This window comes from Bos javanicus, chromosome 17, assembly GCF_032452875.1.
Source record: "Bos javanicus breed banteng chromosome 17, ARS-OSU_banteng_1.0, whole genome shotgun sequence".
In the NCBI taxonomy this organism is placed as follows: Eukaryota; Metazoa; Chordata; class Mammalia; order Artiodactyla; family Bovidae; genus Bos; species Bos javanicus.
The window spans coordinates 50,807,227-50,818,855 of NC_083884.1; the positions used below are offsets into that span (position 1 = coordinate 50,807,227).

Sequence of the window (11,629 nt, forward strand, 5' to 3'; positions counted from 1 at the left end):
GATGTATACCAGGAAACAAGAATCCAACTTAGAAAAATGGGAAATAGAAGATTACACTTTTTTTCCCCAAATGCCTTGAAGCCACCCAAAAGTGCAGAACTGGCTGGGTGGTGTGGGTTTGGCCTCTTGCCTGTGTTCTGCAGCTCAGATCGGACCCACCCAAGAAGAATCCGGGGCTGGGACCAGATGGCTGAGGATTTAAATCATGAGCAAGAACCTCCCTGGTGGCCCAGTGGTTAAGACTCCACGATTCCACTGCAGGGGATGTGGGTTGAATCCTTGGTTGGGGAACTAAGATTCCACATGCCACATGTTGCAGAAAACAAAACACAACACCATAAGTGGTGAGCAAACAGCATGCCCTCTAGACACAAGTAATAGATAAGCAGCAATGAAAAAATGGTTTGCCGCAGGAGACTCATGTGGGTCCCTCCAAGAGGATGGATCTGCTGTATAATACTCATGTGCAAGGGACTGTCTTTCACAGTGTCTTAGAGCTACTTCTCTTTTCCTGGCTTTGATCACTTCCTATTTCATGCTCCACTCTCGGCCTTTATCTTTCTTAGTTTGGTTGTTTGCTTCGACCCTCAATGATGTGTTTAGAACATGGACTGTCATGGGGGCCGAGCAATGGGTTGGGTTTTAAATTAATGTCCTTGCTAGAAGTCCAGAAAAATTCTCCCAGTGGAAGTCAACTACAGAAAGGGAATCCCCCACTCAGTGGTCTGTGACCAGAGGAAGCACTTGGATCCCTCTGTCTGCCAGTCCTGGCATCTTACAGTACATGGGCTGGTGGTGCTGAACAACACCCTGCTTCAGAGTAGCTGGTATGATAGATAGCAGATCCAATGCAAATTTACAGATTCGCCCAGGGGAATAGTAAATTAAACCAACCAGAATGGCAAATTAAATTGTTAAGAACCTGGAGGCATGTGACCCTTGCCAGCCTAAAATATTTATGGGAATAAAGCATGCTCACACTATGTGGGAATATAAGGGTAAAATGAAGATACTACAGTGATTACAGCAAGGAGAAAAAAAGGCATATTCTTCAGGGAAGCATCTCTATGTGAAGAAATGGCATCATATGGGAAGTGTCTACCCTGGCATTTTGGGTTATTTCATTTGGTGACTCAGATTCCTCTAAAGGAAGTAACTATAAAATAGATTATTTCAGCTCCAACCTTATCATGGAAAAATAAAACGCTGTCCATGCTCTTTGGAGGTAAAGAAAGAAGTATCAGGTCACAAGTGACTCAAAGCATCTTAGAGAAGTAATGCTATCAAGGGGGTGTAAAGGTCAACATCACATGGACCCTGAATCCCAAAGCAACACCCATCTCTCTGTAAAGTGCTTTCTTCCAATGGGCAGCATAGATGTATAAACTGACCTCAGTTTCTGCAACACCTAAAGAGATCATAGTCCTCAAGATAAAAGGTTTCATTGGAACAACTGACCTCCAATACTCTAGCCAACTGATGCGAAGAGCAGACTCACTGGAAAAGACCCTGGTGCTAGGGAAAATTGAAGGCAGGAGGAGAAAGGGGTGGCAGAAGATGAAATGGTTGGATAGCATCACCAACTCAATGGACATGAATTTGAGCAATCTCCAGGAGATGGTGAAGGACAAGGAAGCCTAATGTGCTGCAGTCCATGGGGTCTCAAATAGTCAGACATGACTTAGCAACTGAGCAACAATAATATGTAATGTGAAGATGTCCAGTTTGTCAGTTGATGACATCATTGCTTTCTTACAAGGAGGATAATTACCCTATCAGACTGGAATTGTTACTTGCCACTTGGAAAAGGGGATAATGTCCTGATCATCTTGACTCTTAGATGAGGCTATAAACACTGCAACTGGGTTAGAATGTCTGCACATTTTTTGAGTTTAGGAAAAAAAAATGTTTAAAGCAAACACAAAACACCTCTGTAACTGATCTAAATCATATCAAACCATAAAGAAACTACCTCTGTAATTGATCTAAATTGTATCAAACCATAAAGAAATCACCTAGTAACTGATTTCAGCTGTATCAAATGATAAACTAACAGGTATTAAGCATTTCCATATCAAATGTTGCAAATACAATGTTTGCATTTTGCACACACAGAAATCTAAATCTAAAGGGTTTATTCTTTTACTAGCCCTCATTTCAAACTTTTATTTTTCATTCTCTTTCAGAAACTGACTTTACTAAACCACATACATGCATATTAAGATCTGAGAAGAGGCTTTGGGGGCTGTGGTTCCTTCCTCCTCATTCCGGGAAGATGAGTGTGCTGTTAGTGGGAAACAACTACCCTAAGTGTGATGGGAGTCGGGATCGGGGCGGGGAATGGACATCTGAGAGAGTGTTCAGGCTCATTTTTGAAACCTGCCATTCTGCAGATTTGATTTCCTGACTGATTTCCAATCAATTTGATTCCAAATCAATTTCCAAATTGATTTCCAATTCCCAGGTTGACGCTTCGTTCCTCCAATGATGTCTGTAGGGCCCACTGAAAGATCATGCTTGGGTGGGGCATGTTTTTAGGACATGTTGTTACTGCCATAGAGACACCCCTTTTCATCCTGATAACAAGGAGTGACATTTGCCAAAATGCCACAGATGATGCTGGCATTGTCAGAATGGGTACACTCACCACAGAGAGCCATAGGGACTTGTCAATGCACCCGTCAGCCTTTCAGCAGACATCATCAACCTTCCAGGAAGAATCCCAGACTCTCTTGTTTTTTTTTTTTTTAATGGGTCCAGAGCTCTGCCAGTTCTAGGCCCTCAGCACCCCAAACCCCTGCCCCAAGTATGGACACATGAGTGGGTCACAAATAAAGACCAAAAGGAGGAAGACAGCAGGGACATGCACTACATGTCAGCACCGAATCCAACGTGGTTTGACACTGGACAGGGACCTGAGAAATAGGAGTCCTCCTTCTGAGACATCCAGGAAGAGGTGTCCCCCTATTTGCAACTTTCAAGAAACATTTTCTTTAGGTTTCCATTTATTGCTGCATCAAAGGTATTAATATCTCTGGCTAAAAAAAAAAAAAATAAATATAGTCAAATCATACAGCTGCTGCAATTAAAAGAGAAAAATGTGGATAAAATAATGCAACCACTGGAGAATGTTTAAATGTTTATTTTCATGTTAAAAAGGATGAGTTACCCTGTGGTTAGAATATACCTTTATGCTGAAAAACAAAGTCACTTTATTTCTGAAATAGTTCTGGGGAAAAAAAAAGAAAGAAAAAAGGAAAAAGAAATCCAAAAGTAAGGAAGAGTAAGATCAAAATGTTCTGGCAGATTCCATCCACAGTCCCAACAGAAGCCATGCCCTCTAAAGGCTGCATCTTTAATTCAGTGCATTTCACGATGTCAGGTTCTGATGTTTCCCACCATCAGTTTAGATATTTCTGAGCGGGATGTCTGTACATTTAAAAGCTACAGCTTTGCATGCTTTTATTTGAAAAGGTATTTATTCCAACACACCTTTCAGTGTTTCAGTATATTGCCTATATTACATACAAAAATATCTGCTATCCATATTTGAGCATAACTTTTCCACCACCCATACTGTTCCTTTACATAACAGGTGACACGCGATACATTACACATAGTACAATTTTGAGGGAGAAGATGGTTGCTGGGTTTATAGACCACCTATCTTGTCATTTGCAGAGACTAGAATGGAGATCTGAGGCTGTTGATGAGAGCAGAAAGGTGATGAAAGAAGGATTCAGACGGAACCACTCTCTGTGGTCAGTAGGGTTGGAATGAGTGGTCTTCCCTGACAGAAACTTTATTGTGGTCCCAACGTCCCAACATTGGGAAGACATTTTTCTAAAAGAGTGAGATGAGACAGCTGATCAACATGCACAATTCCTAAAACTTAAAATTACCCAGGTACAAAATACTTCTTCCACGGATGTGGCAATGGGACAAAAGTTAATCCATTTTTTCCCTGCATTAATTTTTTATAAATAAAAAGCTCTCTGCCTACAGTCTAAGCATGATTACAGTCTGGGAATGCATGCTGGCCAGTGTGCAACAGAAAACCACCAGGGGTCAATGATTCTCTCTTAGTTCACACGGAGTATTCTGAGGTCAGCTACCTTGTGAGTTCTTTGAGGAAAGTTTCTGGGAAAACTTTATCTTTTCTTTTTGTTTTCTCTCAAATGTAACACTGCAGGTTTAAACTCCAGTAATTTTGTGTGGCAGCTGCTCCTTGAAAGCTGTACGCTGGCCTGGAGGCAGCAGTTTCACATCCTCCATGGTTGTAGGTTACCTGGTCCTCACATGGCATCTGAATTGCCCCTCGTGTGATTCACAGAGCTCACAGCCTGCTGTCCCCATTAGAGGCTGCTGGTGTCTGCCTCGGGGGGAGCCTGAGCATCCCGTTTTTATGGGAGAGAAAGGGATTCTATCTACATCATTTATTTCAGGCTATTGACACCAATCTTTTGCATGTCACAGCCATTAAAAACCTGGAAAATCCAGGCAAATGCATGCCTCCCCCCTCCCAGAGAATCCTATTTCAAGACTTACTTAATTTACATCATTCCCCCTATTCTAGTTTAAATATTTTGGAAGTATAGTTCCTATTTGTTTTAAATTAACCAGGTTGGAAATCAAGCAGATATAGCACATGGATTCTAGTCAGTAGGAAGTATTTAGAGCAGAAGGAGCTTCAGTGAAATTCTGTTTAGCTGAGTAGTTGTCCATGCCCAATCTGAGGACAACTGACAGTGTTGATTTCCACAAATAACTGAATTTCTGGCTCTTCACTATTCACACACACACACACACACACACACACATACACATGGGTATAAGTATGTATGTGTGAGTATAGGGAAGTGTGTGTTGTGTGGTAAAAGGGACCCTCCCCCCAAAACCTTCCATTTGATCTTTATTTTGAGCTGACTGAATCTCAGCATAAGCCAGCAAAGGTGGTTTATGCAGCCTGCATCACTCTGGGGGACGCTAGCTTACCCACAGGGGACAACTTCAGGACCACGGTCAGCTCCCAGCCCTGTTGAGAAATCAAGCGAAAGTCAAAGTTGCTCAGTCGTATCGGACTCTTTGCGACCCCATGGACTATACAGTCCATGGAATTCTCCAGGCCAGAATACTGGAATGTATATCCTTTCATTTCTCCAGGGGATCTTCCCAACCCAGGGATCAAACCCAGGTCTCCCTCATTGTAGGCAGATTCTTTACCAACTGAGCTATAAACCAAGGGTTCCTTCTAATTCTCCTCAGTGTGTTCTTTGAATCACATCAAGCACTCAGGCCATAGAAGGTGGCCTAAATAAGGCTCCTCGTGACAATGGTAGGTTCCTCTTCTCCTGAATTCTTCCCGTGGAAACTCTCATTTTACCAGTGTGAGCCAGCCTGCTGTGTGTGTGAGACTCACTCTGTGCATCAGTTGAGGTTCCTCAGTTTTAGAAATGAAACCCCTATTATGTCTGGACTGTCAAAGGGAAAGAAAAGTGAAAATATCTTATAGGGGGAGCAGTATTCATATGGACAGCTCTGTTTCCATTAGCATGTGAATTTCTCTCCAGCCCTACACAGTCAGTTTTGAGCAACCTCCCCACCAAGTCCTTTGAAAAGCAGAGGCAGCTTCCTTTGGCTACCAGAGCAGCTCTTCCTACAAGGTGTCAGCCATCTCTTTCCAAACTCCTTTGGAAGCCAATACTTGGGTCTCCTGACTTCATTTCCCAATCAAACTGGAAGATTTGGGCAACCTTACCAGCTTCAGTTCCTAATCCCCATTTTAAACACAAGAGCAACTGAACACCAGCCCCCAGAGGTCAGGCAGTGCATCACTGATAACTTAGGCGTGGTTTATAAACGTACTGTAGTCCTGTGGGCAAGAGACACAGGGAGAATGCTATGTCTGCCATGTCATGGCTGGAGGAGGCTAGTTGTCATGTTCCTGTCCATGGAACCCTATAAGAGAACCACTGAATCACACCCTTATAAACAGTCCAGTCAGCAGCCATCGAGAGTCAAGGAACTGTTTCAACACCTCCTGCAGGTCCTGGCCATGTTGGGTCTTTAAAATTCTACTTCTCTGAGATGCAAATGGTTCAAGAAAGCTTGGAATGAGGCATACTCATCCAGAGTCTGTTTTTCCAGCTATCACATCCTAACAGAATGTTGTCATAGTTCCCTAATCTGAACTTCTTGCTCTGCTTGAGACCAGGCATGCTGTTCTTTGAAAAACATTATTTAAAAATTATGCAGGAATCATGCTTTTTTTCTCTCTCTCACTTGCCATTTCAATTTCCCAATAGCTATGGTTTTTCATCACAACTGCTTCTCAAGCTTCTGGAATAGTGATTTATTTTATGAATTTTGGGGTGGACAAAAAAAAAAAAAACATTGCTTTTCTTGATTAATGTACACCCTGTATAGGTTTTACCTCTGCCAGAGTCATGACTAGGGATATAGATATATATGTTTATATATGAGCTTTTTTGGTGGTGGGGTGGAAATCATTGAATGGGTATATTTCTATGTGTTACTAAGTTGAAACATCATTCCACTTACTGTTCTAATAAAGTTTTGCTCTGGTTAAAGAAAAGTTTGGTCTGAAGGTACTTTCTATGCAATTTCCTTTCTGTGCGTATCATTTCTAGACCTTGATTTCAGTTTGGATAACAAACAGTGTCGACCACAAAGCATTAGTATCAACACAACTACTTTGAGGACTGCTTTGCCCTCGGAAATGCACTCCAAGAAGGAGGTCCTCATGACTCCTGCAAGCAGAAGATAAAAGGTTCACAGTTCATAATTTTTCTCCAAAGTTTTTAAGCATCATGTAGAAAACTGTAAAGAAGATGGCCCCCCTCACAGTACATCAACATTTTAAGTAAAATCCCACGTCCCTATCTGAGACAACAAAGTTCAACCACAAAAAAAGGAAAGACAGTGTGAGGATTAGCTTCTTAGCTATTGCCCCTAAGTGATAAAGTGTGGAAAACTGGAAAGACCCTAAACTCCCGCACAGACACCCAGGAAATAATAGGACGTGGCAAATCGTGGGGCTAAAACTCATATGTAAATCAAACAGACCTCAGAGAAAAGAATGGCATCTCTTGTCTTCATGTTTCAAAAAGAACTGCAGAGGTCAAAGGAACCAGGTGCGAATGCAAAGATATATAAAAATAATGAGCAATGCTCGTAACAAATATGGGCGGCTACATTCAGCATCTTTCAGGTATGTCCAATCTCAGGCCAAGGGCAAGAAAAGTCCACTGTGCTTTAAAAGGTCTAGGAGTAGAAAAATCAAACCCAAGTCTTTTCTAATTCCACACGGCTGTTTTGCCACGAGATGATTAACAATGTCTGTGGGGTCAGGTTTATTCTACTGGAACTGAGCTAGTACCAGGCAGCAGATAAAATCATTGTCTTAGAATTTCTCTAGGACCCGCACGTGGCCGACTCAGAGACACTGCCTAGCTTCAAACCCAGCTGCCTTTGCTCTCTCTGATACCTGCTTAGAAAGGGATCCCGCCAGACCGCCACAAATGAAGCTCTGTTAAATCATCCCCTATTGCTGATCAGACGCACGGCTCCACCATTCAAAAAACAGAAGGCATAAAGGTGAATACAAGCATGAGAAAGGAGTTCACATCTGGTCCTGCAGCCTCTCCATGTAGTCTCTGAAGCCCTGGGACTCCCCCAGCCCCATATCTGGGCAGACCCACTGGATGTTGTCATCACTGTCAAACAGGATGGAGTTGGTGTAGGGGCCGCCGTCCTCTGGGAGGATGGTTGTGTAGGAAGTAAACTTGACCCTCTTCCTCTTGGGGCCTGTGGAACTCAGAGGGTCGTTTTTCATGTCTTTCTCATAGACGTAGTCAGAAGGTCTGAGCAGCTGACTATGGAAAGTCTTCTGGGAACCGCCATTCAGAAGGAAGTTCCTCTCCTCGAACTGCAGCCCCCTGTCAATCATGGTGGTGCACTCCTCCGATGGGAGGGTCACGTCCACCGGGTTCTCTAGAAGCTCCACGTCGTTCCCCAGCCAGACCCAGTCATGGGAATGGGGGATGTTGCCTTGCTCGCTCACGGCGAATCTTTTGTGTCTGTATTTCCAAGCAAATGCCACACAGTTGATCAAGAAGACCAAGATGGCTAGGCAGAAGACGCAGAGCAGGGCGTACATGCCGATCTCCAAGTCAGTAAGCCCCCTGGAGGTCACCGTGAGGTCACTAGGATTATGGGGTTCCGGTGACTTCCCTTGAGCGGGGAAGCTTGTGAAGGCATCTGGACCACCGCTCTTGAGCATCTTCTTATCTTTTCCTTCCATGGGAGACTGTGGGGTTGTGCTTTTGTTGGTATGTTCCTCATGGCCAACAGAGGCACCATGCTGGAACCACTCCTGAACTGCCCTCTCCTGGTTTCCCTCACGATCTATGGTGTTACTGAGGTGGTCTTTATATTCCCGGTTTATGCCCTCAATGTCGTTGGTGCCTCCTTGGTGCTCATCAATACTGGGCTCAAATTTGACCTTGACGTTCCCTTTCCCCACGGCAAGAATGCTCTTCCTCTTGGTCTTCTGACAGGGCTCACTGATCATCATTTCCAGTTTAATCAAGGGCCCTTGCCCTTCCCCCTCTGCAACCACAACTGGCCATTTGGACTGAAGGCTTGCCTGGACAGATACCACCATTTCATCCAAAGATGAGACAGTAACTGAAAAATCCTTGGGATCGTAAATGTCTAAAGGTGTCACTGAACCATCGCTGAACAAAATCCAAGAACTGACGATGGCTTCCTAAGAGAAATGAAACCAAAGCATTGTTATAATCGGGTTCCTTCAAAACCTGCAAATGTAAATATGATTTTCTAAGTAATATTATTTAAACATACACACTGAGAATTAATGTCTATGTTTTATCATTGTGAACAGCTCTTGGCTTGCCTGGAACTGGCATGAGCCATAAGCCACAGCTCTACTAATGTAAGAAATAGACAATATGCTTTAGCAAATGCATTAAAGTGTATTTTACAGTAAGTCCCCTGCATATGAACTTTCAAGTTGTGAGCTTTCAAAGATGCAAACGTGTTCGCATGTCCGGTCACCCAAGTTAGTCCTTGTATCTGGCGTATACTGTCACGTGCGTGCCTCCTCTACACGCGGCTGTGCTTCTGTGCACTTCCCTGCGCAGCACTGTATAGAGTACAGTGGTACAGCATCTTTATGCAAGTCCAGGATGTCTGAAAGCAAGTGTATAAAAGCAGCGGCAGTGATGTAGCTGGTACCGTACTATATGATTAAAAATGTTTTCTTTACTTTTTGCTTGTTTTTTATGTGTTATTTGTGTGAAAAGTATTATAAAATGACTGCCTTGCAGTACTATATAGCCGATTGTGTTAGTTGGGTACCTAGGCTAATTTTGTTGAACTTAGGAACAAACTGGACTTACGAACACACTCTCAGAATGGAACTGGTTCATATGTACGGGACTTACTGTAATTTACCTCATGCCAGACAACAGAATTTGACTTTGACCCTTCTAAAAACATTCTGAAAGATCAAACAATTTATCTGAATCAAATTCAGGTGCAACTAATCAGGCGCCTGCTCAAGAGAATATTGCTTTGAACTTTCCTTATTCGGAAGCCAATGCTGATGAAGCAAAACATGCGCTGGCTGGACATGCTTATGGAAGGATGCATCATAAAACCAGTTTGCTTGAAGGGCACAGTGCCCTAGGATCTTTATCAATGACATGTCAAAGTTTAAAGAGGCGGAGAGTTTGAGAGTTGGCAATCATTGTCAACAGTGGCGATTGGATGCTACGCTTGTTCAAGTAGCTGAAATGAAATTTCCAAGTGTCAATAGGCACCTTCTTGGGCAAAAGTAAGAATATGGGAGCCTGTGGTGGTCTGGCAGCAAACTGTGTCTAAAACAGGTAAGGCTGCTCTAAAGCAAGAAGAACATATGAGGAAAATGGGTCTAAGACATTGAGTACTTTTCTCAGAGACAGGACAGATTGGATAAGAAATAGGAAGCAGCTTCAAGAATCACCAGTCCCAGTTATGAGTGCTCTATTTATCTCCTTTGCAAGATGTGACAGAGAAATAAGTGGTCCCAATCATCCAGCGACAAAAGAACTCTGGAATCTCACCTGCTGTGGGGCTTGAAGAACATCCTGGGCAGCTGCTGTTGAGACAATGGCTCTTTTGTCCAACCTGTGAGGCTGCAGGGAGAGAGACAAGCCGGCCACCAGCTGCACACCCAGGTCCGCGATAGTGACCCGGTCATCCAGGACGGTCACGGTCTTTTCAGCCAGAATGGAGTCAGAGAGAGGCGACAGGACCTGCAGAGTCAGTGGGAAACCTCAGTGTCTGCTCCTCACACCATTCACAACTCCTGAACTGGTGTTCCCACCGAAGTGCTCTCCTAGTGTCCTGTGACGTGAGTGTATGTAGCGAAATCGTGTATGTGAGCAAGTCATGAGTGTGTGCGTGCTAAGTCCTGATCCTGTTCAATTACACTCTCCAAGTGAAGGGGTTTTAAGTACAAATATCATCTTGGCCCATTTTCTTTCCTTTGATTCATATCATGATAACAGTACTGTATTTTTTTAAACTTGATTTAATTTAGAGGCAATAACTAAAAATTGCCTACCTTGGTACTAGGCACCAAAGACTGACATTTTTCCAACAAATAATATTTAGTTGTGAGAATGGCAGAATTGTAGTAAAAGCTGTTTAAAAGGTTGGTGCTCAGCCGTCTCTTCCTACTCCTACTCCTTCCAGTGAGCATTAGATGTTCACTATGGACCACTCACCCCTGGAGAAGGGAATGGCAACCCACTGCAGTATTCTTGCCTGGAGAATTCCATGGACAGAGGAGTCTGGTGGGCTCTAAGTCCATGGAGTCCCAAAGAGTCGGACACGACTGAGTGACTAACACACACACACATGGACCACTGATCACCATTGTGTGGGCTGCCGTGTCATCACTGGATAAACCAGGTGAGCAAAGCGGGAAAGAGAATCTTACTCTCCTAAGAAACCACTTTTCTTAATTTACCATCTAGCTTGCAAGCAGGTAGTGGTGGTGGTTTAGCCGCTAAGTCGTGTCCAACTCTTGTGACCGCATGGACTGTAGCCCACCAGGCTCCTCTGTCCATGAGATTTCCCAAGTAAGAATACTGGAGTGGGTTGCCATTTCCTTCTTCAGGGGATCTTTCCAATCCAGGGACCGAACCTTAGTCTCTTGCATTGGCAGACAGATTCTTTACCACTGAGCCATCAGGGAAGCCCTTGCAGTCAGGGGTGAAATCAAATGAAGAGGCATATCTAGTGGATAGAATTTCTAGACCTATCCCCCCAAAAACGTTCTGTCTAATCTCTCAAAAATCTCTCTTGTGAATATGATGAGAAATCACCCTCCCAACTATGTTATAGGATATGGCACAGTTGGCCTTAAAATAGGGAGACCATACTGGGTTAGCCACAGGGGTCTCATGGAATCACACAAGCCTTTAAAATCAGAGCACTTTCTCCCTGACTGGTAGAAGAGAAAGTCAGATTCAAAGAGTGAGAATCTGGTGGTGGATCTGTTCCATAAGGAGGGATGCAGGTGACCTCTAGGAGCAGA

The 11,629-nt window shown here is 43.6% G+C and overlaps 1 protein-coding gene across 4 annotated transcripts in view; it reads right to left on the minus strand.

Annotated features, from left to right (window-relative positions):
• Window positions 1-3,126: 3,126 nt before the first annotated feature.
• Window positions 3,127-11,629, minus strand: part of TMEM132B (transmembrane protein 132B) — a 470,837-nt gene continuing 462,334 nt past the window's right edge. For all 4 annotated transcript variants that reach the window (XM_061384533.1, XM_061384535.1, XM_061384534.1 and 1 more), the window contains 2 exons: window positions 10,149-10,340; window positions 3,127-8,791 (listed from right to left, as the gene is read on the minus strand). In XM_061384533.1, the coding sequence (XP_061240517.1) occupies window positions 7,643-8,791; window positions 10,149-10,340 (1,341 nt within the window). In that variant the 3' untranslated portion in view covers window positions 3,127-7,642. The remainder of the gene's footprint in view (window positions 8,792-10,148; window positions 10,341-11,629) is intronic.